This window comes from Chrysemys picta, chromosome 2 (assembly GCF_011386835.1).
Source record: "Chrysemys picta bellii isolate R12L10 chromosome 2, ASM1138683v2, whole genome shotgun sequence".
In the NCBI taxonomy this organism is placed as follows: domain Eukaryota; kingdom Metazoa; phylum Chordata; order Testudines; family Emydidae; genus Chrysemys; species Chrysemys picta.
The window spans coordinates 56,114,816-56,140,083 of record NC_088792.1 but is presented as its reverse complement, the minus strand read 5'-3'; the positions used below and the strand labels follow the sequence as shown (position 1 = coordinate 56,140,083).

At 41.6% G+C, this 25,268-nt stretch overlaps 1 protein-coding gene across 6 annotated transcripts in view; it reads left to right on the top strand.

The window, feature by feature from the left end:
* Window positions 1-25,268, top strand: part of DGKB (diacylglycerol kinase beta) — a 525,201-nt gene that overhangs the window by 238,438 nt on the left and 261,495 nt on the right. For all 6 annotated transcript variants that reach the window (XM_065583181.1, XM_065583182.1, XM_042856642.2 and 3 more), the window contains 3 exons: window positions 8,689-8,774; window positions 11,277-11,366; window positions 19,412-19,572. In XM_065583181.1, the coding sequence (XP_065439253.1) occupies window positions 8,689-8,774; window positions 11,277-11,366; window positions 19,412-19,572 (337 nt within the window). The remainder of the gene's footprint in view (window positions 1-8,688; window positions 8,775-11,276; window positions 11,367-19,411; window positions 19,573-25,268) is intronic.

The following is a 25,268-nucleotide window of genomic DNA, read 5'->3' as shown; positions in this document are numbered from 1 at the left end:
CCCCTCTCCACCCTCCCCCATCCATATACTGCATCAAGGTAAAAACGCCAACTGTATTTCTCTGTGTGACTGAGATATTAGGTTACATTACTTACAAGTAGCAAAGACATGAAAGAGCTATACAGGTCATCTGAGAAAAGTGCAGGTAAAATCTGAGTACAGTAGAACCTCATAGTTACGAACACCAGAGTTATGAACTAACCAGTCAACCACACACCTCATTTGGAACTGGAAATGTGCAATCAGGCAGCAGCAGAGACAAAAAAAAGAAAAAGAAAATACAGTACAGTATTGTGTTAAAGGTAAACAACTAAAAAACTAAAGGGAAAGTTTTAAAAAAAGATTTGACATGGTAAGGAAACTGTTTTTGTGCTGGTTTCATTTAAATTAAGATGGTAAAAGCAGCATTTTTCTTCTGCATAGCAAAGTTTCAAAGCTGTATTAAGTCAATGTTCAGTTGTAAACTTTGAAAGAACAACCATAACATTTTGTTCGGAGTTACGAACAACCGCCATTTCTGAGGTGTTTGTAACTCTGAGGTTCTCCTAGAATCATAGAATATCAGGGTTGGAAGGGACCTCAAGAGGTCATCTAGTCCAACCCCCTGCTCAAAGCAGGACCAATTCCCAACTAAATCATCCCAGCCAGGGCTTTGTCAAGCCGGGCCTTAAAAACCTCCAAGGAAGGAGACTCCACCACCTCCCTAGGTAACGCATTCCAGTGTTTCACCACCCTCCTAGTGAAATAGTTTTTCCTAATATCCAACCTGGACCTCCCCCACTGCAACTTGAGACCATTGCTCCTTGTTCTGTCATCTGCCACCACTGAGAACAGCCGAGCTCCATCCTCTTTGGAACCCCCCTTCAGGTAGTTGAAGGCTGCTATCAAATCCCTCCTCATTCTTCTCTTCTGGAGACTAAACAATCCCAGTTCCCTCAGCCTCTCCTCATAAGTCATGTGCTCCAGACCCCTAATCATTTTTGTTGCCCTCCGCTGGACTCTTTCCAATTTTTCCACATCCTTCTTGTAGTGTGGGGACCAAAACTGGACACAGTATTCCAGATGAGGCCTCACCAATGTCGAAGAAAGGGGAACGATCACGTTCCTCGATCTGCTGGCAATGCCCCTACTTATACAGCCCAAAATGCCGTTAGCCTTCTTGGCAACAAGAGCACACTGTTGACTCATATCCAGCTTCTCGTCCACTGTGACCCCTAGGTCCTTTTCTGAAGAACTGCTACCTAGCCATTCGGTCCCTAGTCTGTAGCAGTGCATGGGATTCTTCCGTCCTAAGTGCAGGACTCTGCACTTGTCCTTGTTGAACCTCATCAGGGTTTTTTTGGCCCAATCCTCTAATTTGTCTAGGTCCCTCTGTATCCGATCCCTACCCTCTAGTGTATCTACCACGCCTCCTAGTTTAGTGTCATCTGCAAACTTGCTGAGAGTGCAGTCCACACCATCCTCCAGATCATTAATAAAGATATTAAACAAAACCGGCCCCAGGACCGACCCTTGGGGCACTCCGTTTGAAACCGGCTGCCAATTAGACATGGAGCCATTGATCACTACCCGTTGAGCCCGACGATCTAGCCAGCTTTCTATCCCCCTTACAATCCATTCATCCAGCCCATACTTCTTTAACTTGGCGGCAAGAATACTGTGGGAGACCGTATCAAAAGCTTTGCTAAAGTCAAGGAATAACACATCCACTGCTTTCCCTTCATCCACAGAGCCAGTTATCTCATCATAGAAGGCAATTAGGTTAGTCAGGCACGACTTCCCCTTCGTGAATCCATGCTGACTGTTCCTGATCACTTTCCTCTCCTCTAAATGTTTCATAATTGATTCCTTGAGGACCTGCTCCATGATTTTTCCAGGGACTGAGGTGAGGCTGACTGGCCTGTAGTTCCCCGGATCCTCCTCCTTCCCTTTTTTAAAGATGGGCACTACATTAGCCTTTTTCCAGTCATCTGGGACCTCCCCCGATCGCCATGAGTTTTCAAAAATAATGGCTAATGGCTCTGCAATCTCACCCGCCAACTCCTTTAGCACCCTCGGATGCAGCGCATCCGGCCCCATGGACTTGTGCACGTCCAGTTTTTCTAAATAGTCCCGAACCACTTCTTTCTCCACAGAGGGCTGGTCACCTTCTCCCCATGCTGTACTGCCCAGTGCAGCAATCTGGGAGCTGACCTTGTTCGTGAAGACAGAGGCAAAAAAATCATTGAGTACATTAGCTTTTTCCACATCCTCGGTCACTAGGTTGCCTCCCTCATTCAGTAAGGGGCCCACTCTTTCCTTGATTTTCTTCTTCTTGCTAACATACCTGAAGAAACCCTTCTTGTTACTCTTAACATCTCTTGCTAACTGCAACTCCAAGTGTGATTTGGTCTTCCTGATTTCACTCCTGCATGCCTGAGCAATATTTTTATACTCCTCCCTGGTCATTTGTCCAATCTTCCACTTCTTGTAAGCTTCTTTTTTGCGTTTAAGATCAGCAAGGATTTCACTGTTTAGCCAAGCTGGTCGCCTGCCATATTTACTATTCTTTCTACACATCGGGATGATTTGTTCCTGCAACCTCAATAAGGATTCTTTAAAATACAGCCAGCTCTCCTGGACCCCTTTGCCCTTCATGTTATTCTCCCAGGGGATTCTGCCCATCTGTTCCCTGAGGGAGTCAAAGTCTGCTTTTCTGAAGTCCAGGGTCCGTATTCTGCTGCTCTCCTTTCTTCCTTGTGTCAGGATCCTGAACTCGACCATCTCATGGTCACTGCCTCCCAGGTTCCCATCCACTTTTGCTTCCCCTACTAATTCTTCCCTGTTTGTGAGCAGCAGGTCAAGAAAAGCTCTGCCCCTAGTTGGTTCCTCAAGCACTTGCACCAGGAAATTGTCCCCTACACTTTCCAAAAACTTCCTGGATTGTCTGTGCACCCCTATATTGCTCTCCCAGCAGATATCAGGGTGATTAAAGTCTCCCATGAGAACCAGGGCCTGCGATCTAGCAACTTCTGCTAGTTGCCAGAAGAAAGCCTCGTCCACCTCATCCCCCTGGTCTGGTGGTCTATAGCAGACTCCAACCACGACATCACTCTTGTTGCTCACACTTCTCAACTTTATCCAGAGACTCTCAGGTTTTTCTGCAGTTTCATACCGGAGCTCTGAGCAGTCATACTCCTCTCTTACATACAACGCAACTCCCCCACCTTTTCTGCCCTGCCTGTCCTTCCTGAACAGTTTATATCCATCCATGACAGTACTCCAGTCATGTGAGTTATCCCACCAAGTCTCTGTTATTCCAATCGCATCATAGTTCCCTGACTGTGCCAGGACTTCCAGTTCTCCCTGCTTGTTTCCCAGGCTTCTTGCATTTGTGTATAGGCACTTAAGATAACTCATCGATCGTCCCTCTTTCTCAGTATGAGACAGGAGTCCTCCCCTCTTGCACTCTCCTGCTTGTGCTTCCTCCCAGGATCCCATTTCCCCACTTACCTCAGGGCTTTGGTCTCCTTCCCCTGGTGAACCTAGTTTAAAGCCCTCCTCACTAGGTTAGCCAGCCTGCTGGCGAAGATGCTCTTCCCTCTCTTCGTTAGATGGAGCCCGTCTCTGCCTAGCACTCCTCCTTCTTGGAACACCATCCCATGGTCGAAGAATCCAAAGCCTTCTCTCCGACACCACCTGCGTAGCCATTCGTTGACTTCCACGATTCGACGGTCTCTACCCCGGCCTTTTCCTTGCACAGGGAGGATGGATGAGAACACCACTTGCGCCTCAAACTCCTTTATCCTTCTTCCCAGAGCCACGTAATCTGCAGTGATCTGCTCAAGGTCATTCTTGGCAGTATCATTGGGGCCCACATGGAGAAGCAGGAAGGGGTAGCGATCCGAGGGCTTGATGAGTCTCGGCAGTCTCTCCGTCACATCGTGTATCCTAGCTCCTGGCAAGCAGCAGACCTCTTGGTTTTCCTGGTCGGGGCGGCAGATAGATGACTCAGTCCCCCTGAGGAGGGAGTCCCCGACCACCACCACCCTCCTCCTCCTCTTGGGAGTGTTGGTCGTGGAACCCCCATCCCTAGGACAGTGCATCTTTTGCCTTCCAATCGGTGGAGTCTCCTGCTCCCTTCCCTCAGATGGGTCATCTAGTCCACTCTCCGCATTAGTACCTGTAGAGAGAACATGGAAACGATTGCTCACCTGTATCTCCATTGCTGGTGCATGGACGCTCCTCTTTCTCCTTCTGGAGGTCACATGCTGCCAAACCTCTTCACCATCCTTCTGTCTCTCCTGCGCCTGCTCTGAATCTTCAGAACATTGTGGCCGTAGAAGCATCTCCTGACGTCTGTCCAGGAAATCTTCATTTTCCCTTATGCAAGGCAGAGTCGATACTCGTTTCTCCAGCCCTCGAACCTTCTCTTCCAATATGGAGACCAGCTTGCACTTTGTACAGACAAAGTCGCTTCTGTCCTGTGGAAGAAAGACAAACATGGCTCAACCTGTGCAGGTTACAACAGCTGATCGCTCACCTTCCATATCATCATCCTCTTAAGAACTTCCTCAACTGTTGCAGGAACTACTCAGAGAAACCTGCAGATGAAAGCTTCAGTGCGCTCTCTCCAAGCGAGCTCCCAGGCAAACTCCCGCTGTTAGCCTCTGCTGTTTGCCGCTCAGCTGGTTTGCTGCCGACTGCCCTTATATACCAGTCAGGCCCACTCAAGGCCCACCTGGAACACAGCACTCCCAATTCACACTTTTCAAACAAACAAGCAAGCAATCAAGCACACGGTCAAACTGACCAACTGTCCCAGCAGCAGACACTCAGATACTCACCAACACAGCCCCCCTAATGCAGCACTTAGCGTACCTCCTCTCGGACAACTCCCAGGCAAACTCCCAGCTCCTGTATGTGGTTTATGCTAGACTTTAGAGAAAAGTTGTTTTAGAGAATATATTAGAGTTTTAGCATGTTTGTTGGTTCAGTACTATTTTATTATCCCTCCACCTGTAAAGCCAGCCTCCTTAGTTACCATGAATGTACAGATCTCAGAGTACCTTGCGTGTACAGGTTTCCGAATGAAAGTAATATTAGTAATTTAGTTTTAATAATGTTTAAATCAGTTTTTCTATAAATCAGATTGTTGAAATTAGCTGGAATTAGAAATTAATGCTGTAGCTGATACAGTACATACACAAAACAGATAAAGTTATAATAATAATAAAAAGCAAAAAATGTGATCAACCCAATTGCAATGAGTATTTAAGATTGCTTTCCTTTTCCAAACATGTGGGCCTAATCTGCCCTGGAAAAAGCTGTTTTTAAAACCTGTTCGGGACACCATGGTTTAAGCCACAAGAGCTGAACCAGTTTTTAAATTGGTTGGAATTTTGTAGAGTAGGCCCTTGTATTTCATTCTCTTTTTGGCTCTTTGACCTTTTCTGCACTAGAGAAATATAGCATGCTAACTAACATTTTACTTCATCAGTTGATTCTGATACACCTTGCATTCACACACACAACTTTTCAGTACCAACGATGCTAAAGTACCAGTCCAAGTGGACTATGTGTTATCAGGGTCAGTACTATCTGATCTTACATCATTCCAGTCTCAGCCACTTCTCTGCCATTATGGTTGCAGACTGGTGGTAGTCCTCAGTTACTATCCCATACGGCAGTGCTGATCTTGTGAAGTTTCCATGCAGAAAGCGCTACTTCCAGGATCTGAGCAGGAACTGTGTCATAGGTATTTAAAGGCCATTACAACTGAAATGGTTTAAGACAGAGCTATTGTGGATGTGGGACAAATCTTCAAGCATTCCTAACATGATTCTACCCGGCTAGTGTAGAAACACTAAACAATATGCTCTTAAGCCAGTTAAATACAATACAATTGGCAAATGATTCAGATCTTTAATAAAGACAAGTTATGTGATTCAGCAGTGCTTGGCACAAGGTATTGTGTGAAGTGGTATAAAAACAAGTCGTATCTTGTATAGAAAGAATGCATGAAATGTTCTTTTAATGGGAATAATTTTTAATTGCACCAAAAGAAACAAATCTGATATCAAAATAGAGTATGATCTACTAGCAAACTCAATGTGGATTTTGGTAAAGAGAAATTTGATAGTATGATGCATATTTTTAAGAAATCCAGACAACTGTTTCTTATAGTCTGTTTGATTTCTCTGGGGATAACTGATGTAATAGATGTTTGCCCATAATAGTTAACAATAGACTTGTAATATGATTTGTATGTGTGTAGTACTAGGGTAGGGGTTCTCAGAACAAATTTGTTGGTGGACTCAGATTGCGGCTACCAACTCTTGCTGGTGGCTACTCTCACACTTTTTCCTAAAATACTTAATTAGCTTTAGGAAAAACAAATAAATACGTACATATACACATCCAAATCATTGTAATTTATTTGTTGCTAGCTCATAAGTCTGTTGTTACTTGTATATTTATTAATATCACTTTTATCACTTTTCACAGCAGACTTACTCAGCCCTGCCAAGCCTGGGGACAAATTAAGCCCTGGCTGGGGGTCGGAGGAGGCAGCGGGGGCCAGGGGCAATGTAGGTTGGTGGGTGGGGGGCCAGGGAGGCAGCAGGGGGCTGGAGCCCAAACCCTGAGTCCACTTCCACTGAGAAGGTGGGGAATTCACTGGCTGGCTGTTCCTCCAGTGTTGTGCCCCCGATGTCTCCAGAGGGGGGCATAGATTAACCCCTGCTGGTGGCCCCAACAATCAACACCAAGGCAGTGTATTCAGGAGCAACAGGGAGGGGAGGGGCCACTATATTGCCCCCGACCCCCCATCACAGCCCAGGAGGCTGTGGCTGCAAGAAAAGCCCCTGGTGGCTACATTTGAGGGAGGGGGGGACACACATTACTGGCAGATGAGCAGTCCTGCTTTTATATGTCTAGTCTTTATCAGCTATCTTTAATGCAATTTTAAAAATCCCTTTATATAATGAACAAAATGAATTCTCATTGGTCGTATCTGTATACAATAGTGATGTAAGTCTGAGCATAGAAAATTGAAATGGCTGAAAAAATACATACATATACAATTATTTTTAAACATAGATCCACTATAAATTAAGTATTTTATATTTTTATTTAACTGTGGCTAATACAGGTAAAGCAATGGTAACTGGACAATTTTCTGAGCAAGTTAAGGATAGTAGGTGTGATTCTCACGTACAGTAAGGCTCGTTTTACTGTTCTGACAGTACACAGTGCACTTAAATTAAGTGTAAATTTATTTCCACTTTAAGGCTACTTTATACTGCCACAGTGGTGTAAAGGGGCCTTTGTATAAATGAGAATCAGGCCCAACATTTCCGTCAAACTGTTTAAAAAAGTCTGTTCTGTGGATTGGAGACTATAGGTGCAAGTAACATTCTAATTGACTAGAGAAATCTTGATAGACCATATTTATACCTTCTTTAAAGCTATGTTAGCAAATCCATCCAATTCCTTATTTACAATGATGGCTTTTACTGTGTTTGAGTGAAACCATATGGGAACCATATGGGAACTATTATTAACCATTAATGCAGGATTTAAAATTGTATTTGTAGTTAATGGGCTGTATGTATACTTCATTTATCCAAAGCCAGAAGAAACATTATGTGAAGTTCATGGTATAACTGTTTGGAGAAGTTACTGTGTATAAATATAAGATACTTCAGAGTAGACCTGAACATTCATTCAGAATATGGGTGATTTAAAATACTTCTGTAATTTATATATTCCAATTATATATATTTATATTTGTGTGCTTGTGGGGAGGTTATAAAGCAAAACTGAAAATTAACCCTGGACATTAACGTTAGTGACATGTGCACAATCACTTTAGCACCGTAGCTTCTTAACATTTGTCCTGCCATGATTTATTTGTAGAACTAAGTGAAGGTTACAGGATTGGGCTCTTAAAAACAAACACATCTAGGATATTTGAGTCTTCCTGCCTTTGTTTTCATGTGCAATAGTTCTAAATTATATATTTGATGACTTATTGAGTATGTACAGGATATTTTTTGATGAGTGAACAAAACATTGTTTGTGTTTCATACTTTGGAAAAAAATAAGCTATACCACCAGCAAAAATGATGTGATGAACAAAAAGCTGCTACAAATATGAATCATTAAACATGGATGTTCTTAGATCATTAAGCTACGGCTATTTTTAAGTTTTGGTTTGGTTTATTTTGCAGTGGGTCTGGGGGTGCACAAAGCTATTGCTTAGGTGTCTCAAAGTAGATCTAGAAAAGGCATTTTTTAATCACATGCCTCTGGTAAAAATCACTTTTTAAATAGGACAAATGCAGAATTTTAGACCCAGGGATTCCCCCTTCTTTCCACAGACCGACTGATTCAAATGTTTCATATTCAGACTTCTTCAATTTGTAAAATATTACAGTGTTCTAGACTCAAGAATGAATGTGTTCTAATAATCTAATTAGATTTATTGGATAACTTTTTGTTGGATCTTGTTTGTTTTCTGTCTCAAAAGAAAAAAAATCAGCGTTGTGGATACAGGTGATTTTTATTGGGAACTGTTCAACTTCCCAGTTTTTATTTATGAAACATGTATTTCTTTTATATGACAAATCACAAAGATTAGGCACCATAAAACTCACAATGTATAACTGCTTTATTTAAATTAAACATTTACTTATTATTTTTCAGGTTAAATTTTTTCCGAGATGTTCCTGACTTCCGGGTACTGGCATGTGGTGGAGATGGAACAGTGGGTTGGATTTTGGATTGCATAGGTAATGAGGAGGTTTATTTATATTTGCTCTTGAGCTGTTATGTTTTGGGAGTTCCTTTATAAGACTATATCTCATTTATCAGCTTGTGGAGCCAACAATTTCAAACATTTCAGTCACTTAAAATGCTGATAGTTAGACTCTTTGAAGTATGAAATCCATTACTTTTTAAAAGTTATTGTAATTGAAAATAATTAGGAACATCTAGAATACCTGGGTCACTCATTCCCATATGGTATTACTTGGGCTATCTACAGATTAGGGATGGTAGAATTTGTTTAATTTTTGCTTCTGTCTCCTTTCTTCAACATGAATCAAACATGAGCCATTTTCAAAGTTTAGGCCAGTTCCTGCAAGTTCCATCCCCTCCTTTCTATTACCATATTCTTGCTTTCTCTCTGTGACTTCCCATATACCTTTGACAGGCTTTATTTAAAATTTTAGATTCCTATAGTCAGACAGATATTGTACATTTTGGGAATCATCTAATGAAGGAACCCCCCGAGGTCATGAAATTTGAACTTTGTGAACCACTCAAGGCTTATGGGAGAAAATAGAGATTATTGGCACCATGTGATTGGTTATTCAACCTTAGGAAGGCTGCAGAGAGAAGAGCTGGTGGTATGTGGTATTGGAGGTCATGAAAAGGGAGTGTGTGTTGATGGGGGAAGGCAGTAAGGGAGTCAGTTGGAGTTTTGATTAGGAGTGCTGGCTAGAGTGTGCTGTTGGGAGGTGTGGGGTAAGGCAAATGGACCAGAGAACCTTTTGAAGTTAAGGGCAAAGATGGTAGAGAAGACACCTTTCTAAATGAAATAAAAAGGTTTTGTAAAAACAAAATAGCCTAATAATCATAAATCATTGTACCTGAATCATAAACATATTGCCAAAAGTGTGAAGTTTCTAAACTCTTCTCCTGTCATTAAGTAGTCATGGGGAATACCTCAGATTTCCATGCAGTTTCCCTTCTATTATAGTGGAATTATCTCAACAAAATATTGTATTTTGGCTAACTAAATATTGGCTTCCACAGCTTTGAGTAGTGTAGACTTAGTACGCAGTTTTTGGTTCAATCAAGCTCACTGATGCCAGGTAGAGATTATGAAAGCCACAAGCTATGTATATAAAGTTTAGGAAACTATCTACTCGGGGAAATAAATATGCTCTTCAGTTCGAACGTCTTTTCCCCTCTCGTCCCCACATCTCCACTACCCCCAACATAAAAAGGAGAATCATAGTTTGGATCAAAGCAAGAGAAAATCCCAAATCTTTAAGCAGTTTGAGCCTTTTAAACTGAATTTTTATTTTTTTCTAAAAAGCTTAGGATCTTAAAATCCACTTGTAAATACCAAATCCTCCGCAAGCTTTCTGCAAAGATGACAGATAAATTGGCAAAATAACACCGTGTTCCCCTCAGATCTACTGGATGTGTGAACTCCTGCTGAAAATTACTGATAGTGTGCATTTCAACCTGTGTAATAAAATAGCTGATTGTTTACCTAATTCATGTAAATATCAGTTTAGGACTAGGAGTGCTGTTCATTACTACTAAATGTGTTTTGTGCACTGTCATTCGAAATTATTTGTTGTTTTGTGTTGCTGTAGTTGTGTATCTGAAATATGTGTATCTTAAATATTCTTTCTGGGTGAAATTTACTCCATTTAAAGGGCCACAAAAGGCTGTCCATCCTGGGTTAACCCTTTGTCGGTGTGGGAGGTGGGAGGGTCTGTGTGGAACATGGAACTTTGTTTGGGGTGGGACTACTGGATCTATGCTTATAACTTATGGAGCCAATGAAAGGGGTATGTGTGGAGTCAAAAACTACTTGTGTTCCAGCCTATAGACTTTCAAAGTACTGGTTTTCATATATAAAGCCCTCAACATTTTAGTCCCAGATTAATTTAGAGGTCTGATCACCCATCTCTGACTGAACACATAATCAGTGCTTATCCTGAATGTTGGAACTTGGTTTCCCAAGCTTTTGGGTGCTGGTTCCAGGGCACTTTGGGTGGTGGAGCCTCATGTGGAATTCGCTCCATGTGGAAATACAATTAAACATAAACTTGGCCATGGTAAGAAAAATCTACAAGACTCAATTCTTTGCACAGGCCTTCTCAGCTGATTAAATTCTGCTTTCCTAGCTGAGTGGCAAAGCTGAAAGCAACAGGGAGCATGATGTTCAGTCTTACTGAGATCTTGAATATCTCAGTTTAAGCCAGATACCACATTCATGGGTGCCAAAAATGCCTGTAACAATAATAATAATTAATTAATAATAATGTAATTATAGACCCGAATAGTAGCAGTTGTGGAGGGGCAGCACTGCAGCCAATAAAATGGCTGTCTGTGGGGGGTAGAGTTTCCTTTGCAAAGCATGCTTCACTGAACTGTTAAATCAAACTCTAACCCAGTTACCTTATCCATAATTTTAAGTATTACATGTACCACTTAATTTTGGCTTTATCGTTTTTTTGTCCCTTTGATTATGTTTTTTTTTTTATTCACAGAGAAGGCAAATTTGCTTAAACATCCTCCAGTTGCTATTTTGCCTCTTGGGACTGGCAATGATTTAGCAAGGTGTCTGAGATGGGGAGGAGGTAAACACAAGTTAAAATATATTGCATTACATTGTTACAAAACAAACAGAAGTTTACTGACAAAATCTACTTGCAACATTGATTTCTCTCTTATGATGTGTGAAAACCCATTGCCAATTTTATTTCTTTTGCCTCTTGGAATGAATTGTGAGTGTAAATATGGAGTAAAACTAGATTTTGGTCTCTAAATGGCACATCAAAATTCCTCATGGATAGTAAGGTCCATATTCTATTACTTTGCTTGTAATTCCCATTAATGTCAATCAGAGCTCTATAGACTGAAGGAGAGTACAGTATGATCATGAAGATTTAAAATGGCCTGACTTTTTACCATCTTTATTGCAGTTATTCCCATGATGAGTACATTATAAAACAGTAAGCTTAAATGTAGGGAGGGGGGTTACTGCAAATGGCTAATAGTTTATTGATTTTAATATATTCAGAAACATTAAAGAAAAATGCAAGTGTCAGGCCACACTAAATTAGTAGCTTTGAGATGACTATTCTTTGTTGATGACTATTCTATGACTGTTCATTGCCTCTTCTCTCATCCCGGTGAAGATTCCAGACAATCAGCGTGTTGGTCCCATCTACCAGGAAGCAAGGAGACAAAGACTAGTGAAAGCAAGAGGATATGTAAAGTCAGACCTTCAATATCCTTTGCCTCTTTTCCTGGAAGCATGGAACCTACCTCTCAGCTCTTTCAGTAACTGCTTTCCATTCATGGAAAGATGAAAAGAGAAGAGCAAGCACAACCTGAAGAAGAAGGACAAGAATAGGAAGGACTCAGCCAAGACTAAGCCCCTGTCTGGTGGCTGTATACCAGCTGCACAGGCTTACAACATCAAAAAGAATGTTGGAGAGACCCCTTCATGGGATCCAGCTTTGCAAGCTTCCTCTCACCAGGGGACTAATAGCTCTAGCTCTGATTCCTTATTCCCTCTAGACCCATGGGTTTGATCCCAACCTGCTGGTGTCCAGTAGAGTTAGTTTGGGATCCAATGCCGATTCCATTTCAACTCTCCCTCAGTCATTTCAGTCTGAATGCTGTCCTGTTTCTGGTGCTCCTTCTGCTTCTGCTGCTCTTTCCTTTTGTTTCCCTTACTCCTCATGCCTAACAGGTAAGTAATTTACAGGGATTATTTTATCTTCCCCATCTTCTCTATCCTTCGTTGGTTCCTGTGTGCAGATCTTTGTAACCCCACTCCAGGGTTGGCAAACTCTTCTTCAATGCAGTGGCTTTTATTCCTGCTCAGTGGAGAGCGCTTCTAGACACTCTTAGCAGTTTGCCTCCTGCAGCTGTCTTTTTCACTTCTGCAAAATTGGTCATAGGTGCAGGGCTAGCTTGATTTTTGTCTGGGTTTTCCTCCTCATTACTGGGTGTGCATGACCCCTCCCCCCTAATATTTTCCATTGATGGAAACCTCAAAGAACCATGTCCCGCTCTGCAGGAGCAGGAAACAGGACCCCTACTTATGAAATCCCAGGCAAGCTTATCATCCATGCCCTCTAACAGATATGTAAGTAGCCAGTGAATTGTGGGACAATGACTCCCTCAGATCTCATGACCCCTAAACCTAGACTTCATCTGTCAATTTGCTGTCAAAAATAGCTCTCCTTAGCAGGCACCCCTTCAGCACAGCATGCACATTGCTAGCTCCTCCTGCCTGCATTCCTTTATATATTGGGCACTGTGAGTACAGCTCCCACGTCTGGTCTTTCTTTGGGATCCTATTTCCCTTTTCTAAAAGAGTAGGTAATAAATGAGTATCTTGATTTTCACATGTGCTGAGTTCCTACAGCTTCCAGTGGGCCTGATGCAGCTCAGCTATTGTCTTACAGAGCAAGATAGTTTAGGTTTAGCAAGGTTAGTTGCCTCCACCTCCACAGGGGCTGCAGCTCAGATTCACTTTCCCTTCCATCTTACTAATTGCAAGTGCTGGAACCATAGACTCAAGTCTCTACATCCTTGCCCTAGAGCAGGAATCTAGAACTGTAGGTCCCAGATCCACAGAGGATTTAGGCACCTAACCCCAAGAGGTAGACGCCTAAGCCCATATTTTAAGGCACAACTGGCATCCATAAAACTCCTGCTTGGCTGCCACCTAACTGTGTAGGTGCCTAAATTCACTCAATGCCTAAGTTTTTGCAATAAAAGTTCCCTGACACCTATGTTCCTGCCTCTAGGCATGCACACTGCTGCCTCATTCTAGGAGTCTGGATGCCTGTCTCCTGCCTAAGTCCCAGAGTGATCCACAAACCAAGGGAAGACAGGTGCTCCTCTGCCTAACTTGCATGCTGGGCCTGATACAGTATGCATGTGCAGAGGCCACCTAATTCCACAAAACATAGCTGGGGGGTGGAAACTCCCTAATAATCTTTAGCCCAGCAGATAGGGATCTTCACCTAGGATGTAAGAGACTCCCAGTCCTTCCTCTGCCTGACGAAGAGAAGGGATTTAAACATGGGGCTCACACTTCTCAGGTGAGTGCCTGAAGCACTGGGCTATAGGACATTCTGATGTGGGTCTCCCTCAATCTCTCCCATTGACGTCGTTCCATTTTAATTAAATAATTGAACAATTAAATATTAATTGGGCCAGAGAGAGAGTGAGATTGACTCTGTAGTCTAGTGGTGAGAGCACTTACCTAAGAGGTGGGAGATTCCTGTTCAAATCCCTTATTAGGGAAAGGGGGGGACATAAACTGGTGTCTCCCATATCTAACCACAGGCTAAAGGTTATAAAGGATGTCCTCCTTCCTTCCCTTTCTTCTCCCACCTGTTTTATGTGGAGTTAGGTGTCCTCTGAGCACACATACCAGGTCAGGCCCTGCATGTGAGTTAGACAGAGTAACAATTATCTTCCTGTAGTTTGTGGATTGCTAGCAGAGATTGGCACCTCCCTGAAGCCAGGAGTTAGGTGCCTATCTCTGAGAGAGGGGGGCAGGGCTTAGGACACACTCCTCTCATCAGCATCTCAAATTTGCTAGCTTGGGCAGCTCCCCGCCTTGTGTGCTGGCAGTTCACATTCTAAGGTGCCCTTTTCTCCCCATTCATTCTATAGGGAGCTTACGTGCCTGGCTCAGTTTTTGTGGATGACAGTGTTGTTCCTGTGATGCTCCAGACACTGAACATTGCAATGCCTAAGGTTCCTCCATCCTTTTTTTTCTTTGTTTGTTTAATAGGAATTTCTGTTGGTCTCTGACATTGGGTGGGGCTCATCTTCCTCCTTCTCTCCTTAGAGGCTGTTTTCCCTCCTGTTTTTCTGTTCTAGCTCAGGCAGGTTGTATTGTCTGTTGGTTCATTTGGAACTTCTGTTCTCTTGTCAGTCACTGGGTGAAGTTCATTTTAGTTCTTCTACTCCATGGTGAGAGGTTGCCCTTCAATTGTGTGTGTGTATTCCTTTGCTGTGGTATCTCTCCCCATCAGAAGGCTCTTTGGAGAAATCTCAATAGCTTGCTTGCTACAATGCTCCCTTCTGAGTTACAATGTCTGTTGAGTATCCAGACATTTCAGGGACTTTTTAGCTTCCTCTCTGGTGCCTTTTCAATGCATGGTAAGTGACTGCTGCCCCATCCTTAGACAGAACAATCTGGTAGGTCAGGCTTACCTTCTCCCTAATTTCTGCGATGGAAGATATTTTTAAATCGTTTGCCTTTGCTAATGGAAAGAGGTAAAAATAACTATGACATTATTTAAAATATTGATGAAAATTTTTTCCCCAAAATGGAGCGTGCATTTACCAAGTGTGCAGAGGTCTGGAGAAGGAATGGACTCCTCAATAAATGGTCCTATATAAGTAAGCCGAACATCATTAAGGTATCAGTAAGGAAGAATACCTGAGAGATTGTCTTGTAGGTGCAATTTTAAACAAAAAGAGTTTTATTAGACTTCTCAAGAACCTTACCCTGCCCCCTTCAGCCAAATTTTTTGCTACAAATTTAGAGAGAGTATGCATACCTCATGCTGCTGTGTCTCAGGAATGGAATCCCACATATCAGACATTTTGTTCTTAAAGCATCCCTGTTTGATATCCTGTATTTTCTATCCTTAAAGTTAACATGCTGGAGTTGGAGATGTCTAATACAGTGTTTCTCTCAGCTTCTATGACCATTCTTACTGATGCTCTCATTAGATAGCCAAAACTCCCTCTATAGGTTTTTTGAGATCTATGGATTGTCCCTTAGATTTTCTGCTCTTGCTGATTTTCTGCAGGGCACAGAGGTTGGACTTACCTCTCCTCTTAGGCTAGGTCTACACTACCCGCCTGAATCGGCGGGTAGAAATCGACCTCTCGGGGATCGATTTATTGCGTCCCAACAGGACGCGACAATCGATCCCCGAATCGGCGCTCTTACTCCACCAGCGGAGGTGGGAGTAAGCGCCGCCGACAGAAAGCCGCAGAAGTCGATTTTGCCACCGTCCTCACAGCGGGGTAAGTCGGCTGCGATACGTCGAATTCAGCTACGCTATTCACGTAGCTGAATCTGCGTATCTTAAATCGACTCCCCCCTGTAATGTAGATGTACCCCTAGATCCCTTACCTGTAGACCTCAGGCCTAACCATCATTTTTTCCAGATCAGCACTGAGCATGGGGATGGGGAGGGGAGAGAAAGAGAGTGAGAACTGCTTTTATCTGTGATGCACCCTCTCTGTGAGAACTATGGCAAAGGTCTTAGTAGGTCAAATATTTGTTCTACTATATTTTCATTATATATATAGCACCTTCTCTCTTTGCATCATAGAGAACTTTTTTCAAATATTGAGTCAGTTCTCACACATCACCCTGAGATAGATTATTGTGTCCCTGTGATCATTGTGACCACATGAATGAGTCAATGGTGAGCATGAGGCATGGATGTGTGGGGTAACTTGCCCATTGTCTCATGGGAGGTATGTTGCAGTGCTGCTTGCGACAGAGCCCTGTATGGCTCATGACTTTGTCTGTATGGAAAATCAGATGTTGGTTTCACTTTACGAGCTCCAGACACTCTTTCCCCCAAAAATATTGAGTACAGCCCCATGCTTCAGTCCTCACATCTATTTTTTTTCTCCAATGTGAGAGGGAATGAGAGTTGATACTCCAGCTCAGACTTCTGGTCCCTTATCCTTGAGGAAAGGGAGTTAAATTAAGAGGCAGCCTCTCTTTTTCTGCCATCTGTAAGGATCTTTTTCAGTGTTTTGATCTGTCTCCAGATCCCATGACAAGTATTATGGCCTTAGACCTTAGACCTTCTTACTGGGATCCTTTCTGTGGGACAGGTGAAAATAGTTTATCTCCTTCCTAAACTCCCTTAAATTCCCTGGAAGTTATGCAAGATCAGAGTTTAGCGTGGATACGGCAGTCACTATCCAGGTTGTTCCCACCTGGCCTTGGAGATTCTGCCCTCCAAGTCCCTGGATCTAGTGATGGTGCACATGTGGATCCTTTCCGTCTCCCCTGATTTCCTCTTCCAGGGCCTAGTCCCCTACCTCAATTCCATCTTCCTCTACTTTATGACCTGGAGGATGAATGAAACAAGTTCATAGAGAAAGGAAGCGTATTGACTTTAGTACCTGCAAGCCTTGTTCAGGAACATTAATCATGGGTCTTGATGGTCTTTTAAAATTGTTGTGCATGCAGGCATACCACACCTTCAAGTTTTTTATTCAAAAAGTCTCACCGTTTCTTTTAGCTGAGGTCATCAGTGCCTGAAATTCCCCTCTCTGTGTTCAGGTTTCAGCTATCTTGGCCTTCCAGAGTCAAGTGGGATTTTTCATGCCATACTGATGCTTCCATTTTTTTAAAAGCCCTCTTCTTATGGGAACTAGTTTTCAGAAATGTTAGCGCTCAATGAGACTTGTCAACTGTGGTCAACTGTGAAAGCCCACTATACTCAGGGTATATTTCTTCCTCCTGTGCTGAAAAGGCCAACGTAATTTCAGTGGAAATCTGCAAGGCCATTACATGGTGTTTGCCTTCCACTTTCATCATATACTGTCTATCTTAAATACCCATCACCAGAGTGTGAGTGCCTTCTACTAGGAGGACATTAACAGCAGAGGCAAACTTAGCTTGTAAAGCTCCCCAAACCAACCTCCTCTGATGCATCTGTGTGCTATATCTGATGATTGTCTGGAATCTTCTGCAAGATGGAAGAAGATGGGGAGAAATAACAATGGAAAATTACTCACTTGTAATTCAATTTGTCAGGTTCCCTCCTCTTCTCCTATCCAGCAACCTTCTCTCTTTCCCCTTTGTTCTGAGTTATCCCATCTGGACAGAGAGATATCAGCTTGAAGTTTACTGATCAGATGGTGGGAAGAGTCAGTGTTCAAATATTCTCAGTCTTTCACTATTCTTTGCCTGCTGGCTTCCTGGTAAACAGCACCATAACACTGATTTTCTGAACCATCTATAGGATGGGAGAAAAGAGGAGACTTCTGCAAACTAAATTACCAGTGAGTGATTTTCCCTTCTCAAAGATACAGACTCCTGGCATGGAGTATAAATAATGAAACAAGTAACTATGGAACTCAGAGAATCATATGCTGCTGTATGTGGAAGTTGGCAATATCTAGCTTTATTACTTCCAAATTAACAGTAAAAATATTCCATGCCACTACATACCAGTATAGATCACAACTGAAAGAGTCTAGCAGGGGTTTGAATGGCTTTGGACACACTCACTGCAACTGCAGGACTTTGTACCAATCAACGGATGTGATTGCCTATGTTCATGACAACTACTATCTGCAGATTGGTTCAAAACATTCACACCTACTTGGTTTTAAAACTAAAAAGGATCTCAGATCTGATGTATTTGCAGAGCTAAAAATAATTGTTGATACTGGTCACCCTCTACCATAACTTTAACATCAAGTAGACCCATTGCTTGGTGTGGATATATGTTTTTACCACTGACACTGGTGGTGACCCAGCATGCACATACTCTTGTCTACATGCACTTAATCTTGCTTTGGAGAAGAAGTAAATCCATAGATCTAGGGGGTTGCTGCTGCACAACCATTTTGTCTGAAAAGCATATGAAGTTGGTCAATGAAGTTCCCTTTTCCTGTTGTGCAGGGTGTAGTGGAGGGCCTATTTAGTTACCAGAAGTGCCAGGCAAGTGGTCTGCTCATAGGAGTAGACTTCTATATCCCACCACAGGATCAGGCCTAAGGTATGTGCACATTGGGAAGAGAAAGGATGATGCATAGAATAAAAGTGAATACACCATTCTTCATTTATTATACTAACACCACAATTTATCAGGGCTATGCTAAGTAAGCCTATGTTCGTAAAAAATCACTGCTATAATTTCTGTTTAGAAAAAAACACATTTCTATTTAGAAAACACACAGGGACTTGTATTGCTGCTGTCAAAAGCTGAGCATACCAACAGCGAAGAGACTCTTCAGTCTGGAAAGTTCATCCAGAAGTTATCAAAATATGGAAAACCAGTTAATCTGCTGATCACTATCCTTCTCAGTTTGGAATGGCTTCCAGGCATTTGGTTGTGTTACCACAAATCTCTTTGGAAACGTTGACAAAAGAGAGAGACACACGAAAAGAAGTTTTAGTGACACCTTTTAACTCCTCAGCATACTGTCATACTTTCTTAGGGCACTGCCTCTGCTCTTTCAACCTCTGTACGTATATTTTGAAATGAAAGTATTTTACATGTTAACATTCACTGTATAGCATAAACATGCTACAAAGTTTAGCTTGGTGTTGTCTGAATACAATCAGGCAACTGCTGGAAAATTCAAGTTAGTAGGTCAAATCTGCTCACAGTTACACTGAGTGTAAATCCAAAGTCTATTGAAATCAGTGGAGTTATTTTAAGTTTATATTGATATGGCTGAGTGCAGAAGTTAGCACTGTATTTACATTTCCCTTAATTATAGTTACTGGAAGATTGCTAATGGAGCAAAATATCATTCTGTGTTTCAGATTTTATATGTGCAGATAAAATTTTCCTAACTACTGGAGTTAGGAGTGGGGTAACATCAGCAGAATTTGTCACATTTATTAAAAATCATCGTGTTCACCCTTTGCTAGGATATGAAGGTGAGAATCTGATGAAGATCTTGAAAGACATTGAGAACAGCACAGAGATCTTGCTGGACAGATGGAAATTTGAAGTCATACCCAACGATAAAGATGAGAAAGGAGATCCAGTGCCTTATAGTATCATCAATAATTACTTTTCTATTGGCGTGGTAAGAAAGTCATGCTTAGCCTTAAATGATCTTTTTTTCTGCTCTGAATAAATGTGTGCATGCATGTCTCAGAATGAAGAATCACTGACTAGAGATCATTTATGATATAATTTTGCTAGTAAAATGAATACATAGGTGACTGACAACAATTTACATAAATTTACTTACACATTCAAACTAGAGTTATTTTTCAGAATCTTCCACCCACCTATGTATAGAGGAGAAAATCATGTTGTTCTTAATGGTTTATGAGCAGCTGCAGTACTAAATTAGGAGTGTCACTATAAAGGCCCTATAAAATATAAAAGAAGACTAAGCATTAACACCACCTCTTAGTCACCTTGTCAGTTAATATTCACACATTCAAAATCATGCTGAAGAACAGTGGGGGTGGGGCGGGGTTCATTAGTACTTCTTTAAGTATGCTGCTTTTGCCCCTCTCCTTTACCCTCCAGTTCTGCTATCAGATCATCAGGGTAGTTCTCAAATAAAGAGAATCTTTTTGGTTCAATCCCATATATGTGAATTCATAGAATCTTCCATTCTGGAAGTACTTTGCACCATCTCTTCCATATTTTGGCCTGTTTCTGCTCCATGAGAGTCAAAAAGGGGGTGGGGGAAGATCGCCATTGACTTTATTGAAAGTAGGATTTGGTCCCTAGGTTTCTTGGATCACCAGTAGGTGGTATGGGTTGTTCTGAAAGGTTCATTCTTAGTACAGGCACTGCTAAGTCTGACTTTTCCCACATCTTCACTGGTTTAAACGAATGTCAATCCAGGTGGCACAGTTACCCATTATTTGGATAATGCAGCAGCTTCCCTGATAAGTGACCCAGGATATTTGGCTTGTCTTTCTTCAGAGGAGCCCTGGATGATCCACAATCTGCTCTCAAATTTGCTGGGTTGCCAACACAAGTTATAGGATATAGTCTCTTCCCCTTTTTAGCACAGGGGATCTGTGTTCCGTTTCTGTGAGAGCAGAGGCTCTGCTAGCTACCAGGCATCTTCCCAGGAGCTCAGAAGCTCAACAGCCGGCTCCCTTCCTATGGCTCCCCACTAATGCGGAGCAGGGCTACTCCACCCAAAGCAGCTCCTTAGCCCCTTCCACCCTGGTGTGGTCTTTATCCACCCCATCACAGGGACAGAAGAGAATGTTAAGTATGTAAGCAGGTTATGCTATTCATGTTTAATTTTGCTATCTCATATAAATGTGACAAAAGGGATGTTAAGATAAACAGCTTCCCAATTAAGGGTGATATAGTGTGATTATGTATAGGAACTTAGAACTCTACTTTCAGGAAATGCTTGATGAGAGAGAATAGCACACGTGGAGGAAGAAAACAAGCCTGAATGCTGCGCTGTCTTGGCTTTCTCTCTTTTTGTGCCCGAACACTGAATGCATACTATTTTCACAGGAGACAGCAGAAAAGATCCCAGCAGCTCAGGGTGGCTCTGCACCCTTCTCCTCCCTTCCCTCTTGTGAAAAGTGGGTCAGCTCCTCCTCTTTCCTCCTTTAATCCTTCAACATCAGGCCTGGGAAGGAGTAGAAGGGGCCACTTCTGGAGTTTCTCTGCCCCAGGCTTGGGGCTGGGGGTTGAAGAGCCCCTGGAAAGGGCCTCCTCCAGGGCTGGGGCTGGAGATAATGAAAATACTGCTACGGCAATGGGAGAGCTTCTCCTGTTGGCATAGCTACCGCCTCTCATGGAAGTGGATTAACTATGTTGACTGGGGTGGGGGGGTTCTCCTGTTGACATACGCTGTCTACACCAAGGGTTAGGTTGGTATAACTGCGTTGCTCAGGGGTGTGTATTTTACACTCCCCAAGTGACATAGTTATACTGATGTAAGTTTATAGTATAGACTTGGCCTAAAGAGCTCCTGGAGCTCGAAAGGAGCGGAGGTGTGTGGTGGCGGCAAGGAACAGATGGGTGGGGGTGGGCAGGGGGTGCAGAATTGATGTGGGGCTGGGGACACACAAATTAATTGATGGGGATCTGAAGGGGCACAGTATTGATATGGGCGGGGGGTTATCATTAATTGATATGGGGTTGTGGGATGGGCAGATGTAAGACTGGTGGGGTGTCATTGAATTAATTAGTTGGCATTTTGGGACTTTGAGGAAGCTGGAAGCCCCACACCATTAGGCAGCACTTCATACAGATTTTTGTAATTTGATCTCACTCAGGTCTTCTACCAAGAACTCCTGAGCGAGGGCCAAAATCACCTTATTCTGTAAATTTGGGAAAATTGGCAACACTGTAACTACCCCACACATGCTGGGGATGAGCAAGGGGAGTTCAGAAATCAGAAGACAGATCAGAAACACATCATCATCTTTTAAAAAACCAAAAATCTCATGATTTTGGGGGTCTGACTCAAGATCTTTCAACTCTTGGAGTAGACGTTTCTGCTTCCTCAAGGTGTGTAGCAGTGGGAACACTAAGAACTCCTGGTGACAGCCCTGTTTGGAACAAGGATCACCATACCCATCTCAAATAACAATTGATTCTCGAATGAGTATCCTTCAGCAATATCCAGTTTTGTTGGATCATCAAAGGGAATTTTGCATTCACTGATATCTTATATTTATTATGCAAACAATCTGAAGTTGTAGAAGCGGGTAAGTAAACAAATAGGGCTTTCTTAGAGTAACATAAATGACAGGAGCCTAAACAAGAATAAATTCAATGTATGCCCCAGAATGCATTTGTGTAGCTCCAACTTACTTCAGTTGTAGCTGCTCATACACCGTTATTTTATTTTGCATTTATGTATATAATGCTACTGTAGGAAATGGTGCTAAGATTTGTGCTAGACTCTTACAGTGGGATTTCCAAAAGCACCCTTAGCACAGTGGCAACTATTGTATATAATTGCATTTAATTGAAATGCAGGGCCATCTACCTTCCTTTCACACAGGGTATATTGAGGTCCAAATGGAACCTTGTGACAGTGCAAAAATGTTTATTAGGTTCTGATTTGGTGGCATTGTAAACACACTTAGCACCAGTATAAAGGCAGGTGCAGAAGATTGGTAAATTTGTGACTTTATCTCCAGATGTAGAACTATTGGTCCACGTGCAAATGGCAATGCAAGTACTGCAACCAAAGTGAATAAGATTTCTTTGCTAATACCAATAGATACTCAGCCCTAATGCCAAAACAGTGCTTGTGTTAGTAGAGCACCTTAGCCCCGTTCTATTTTCACAACATGCAATATTGATTTCTTAACAACTATTAATCATCCTAGTAAATCCTAATTTGGATAGTTTTCAACAAAAAAGTCTGCATTGGAAGTATATATGAGTAAGGCAGTGAGAAGATTCAAAAATATCTGGAAATATTCTCCACGTTCCATGAGAAACAACTCAGTATTACATGCTGTTAAAAAAAAAAAAACAGTCATCATAATGAGTGGAAGCCTCATTCATATTAGTACTGTTGATGAACTGAAATCAGTATGTGATTCCTGCAAAACTGTCAGAAGTTAGAAAAGATTCACAGCAAAGACAAGTGTGCGTTTACGATACATAATATATTACCAACCAAATGCACTATCAAATAGATATTTGCACAGTCATGATTTAATATCCCTCAGCTTTAGCAAGTCACTAACAGCCTCTTATTCTGCCAAGTTAAAAAAAAATATGACTGCTTACTTTTTATAATCATAAATTTGAAGTTATGGTTCTAGCTCCCCATCACTATCCCCTAAGTTGTCAGCATCCTCTTCCATTGCATTTTCTTAATTCTTTTCGGCAGAAGTGGAGGAAAATCTCAGTTAAAACAACTTGGGGGCATATTTTACTCTTATTCTATATGCAGACTTCCTGTTGACATCTATGGGACATTTATGTAGAGACTGAATTTTTAATCAAAGAGCTAATATAGATTTTAGTCAATAACAGCAAAGTCTAAATATGATAGTCGTCTAGCTGACAGTAATGATCTCATAGTGTATTGTTCAATCTTGTACTCCACCTACCTCTTTCAAACTATACTGATTTCTACAAACTACTATATTATCAAAGTACTACAAAATACTATATTATCATTTATAATATTCAGTATTATAAGGTACAGTATTATTTTTAGGTTTGTCTTGACATGGGTTCATGGAAAATAGATTCTGTCAAACAGTTGTATTCCATATTACAAGTTTGGTTGATAAAGGTAATAGTGTTAATGTAATATACTTAGCCATCTGTAGGGTTTTTGATTTGATACTTCATAACATTTTGATTAAAAAAGTAGAACTATATAAAATTAACATGGCATACATTAAATGGATTAAAAGCTGGGTAACTGAAAGATCTCAACATGTAACTATAAACGGAATTTCATTGAGCGGGAGTGTTTCTAATGTGGCCAGAAGGGATCAGTTCTTGGTCTACACTGTTTAATATTTTTATCAATGACTTGGAAGAAAGCATAAAATCATCACTGAAAGTTTGCAATTCACACACAAATTGGGGGAGTGGCAAACAATGAAGAGGACAGGTCACTGACTGAGAGCGATCTGGATCAGTTGGTAAGCTGGGCGTAAACAAACAGTTTGCACTCTAACATAGCTAAGTGTAAATGTATACATTTAGGAACAAATAAAGACTAGGCAATTCTTATTAGGCAATGGAAGACTCTATCATGGGAAGAAGTGTCTGAAAAAGATTTGGGGGGGTGGAGAATAATCAGCTGAACATGATCTCGCTGTGCAATGCTGTCTCCTAAAGGGCTAATGCAATCTGTGAATTCATAGGAGAATTTTGTGCAGGAGTTAGAGAGGTTTTCTTGCCTTTATATTTGATACTAGTGTGACTGATGCTGAAATACTGTGTCCAATTTTGGTGTTCATAATTCAAGAAGGATGTTGATAAATTGGAGAGGTTTCAGAGAAGAGCCATGAGAATGATTAAAGGATTAGAAAGCCTGCCTTGTAGTGGTAGATTCCAGGAGCTTAATCTTTTTAGTTTAACAAAGGGAAGTTAAAGGGTGACTTAATTAGAGTCTATAAGTATCTACATAGGGAACAAAGATTTGATAATGGTCTCTTGAGTTTAGCAGAGAAAGGTCTGACACAATCCAATGGCTAGAAGTTGAAGATAGACAAGTTCAGTTTGGAAATAAGGTGTAAATATTTAACAGTGAGGGTAATGAACCACTGGAACAATTTACCAAGGGCTGGGGTTGATTCTCCATCACTGGCAAATTTTATATCAAGATTGGATGTTTTTCTAAAAGATAGGCTCTAGGAATTATTTTTAAAAAATTCTGTGGCCTGTGTTACACAGGCAGTCATGCCAGATTATCACAAATGGTGTCTTCTGGCCTGAGAATCTATGCATCAATTAATCTACAAAATAACTAGGAGGCTGAAAAGACTGTTTCTTATGGTGATCAAAGGGACTCTTGTTACGGGTAGTGGATAACTTCTGTACCAATTAAACAATTCAGCAAAGCACTGAAGTATGTGCTTAAATTCATCCCAGTTCAACAAAGCACTTAAACTTGGGTGTGGGTTTATCCTAATTCAGCAAAGTATTTAAACGTGTGCTGAAATCCCATTGATGTCAATGGGATTTAAGCACATTCTTAACATTAAGTGTGACCTTAAATCCCATTGATGAATGTGAGATTCATGCACATGCTTAATTTAAAGCCAGGTCTTAAGTGCTTTTCTGAATTGGGATGAACATAAA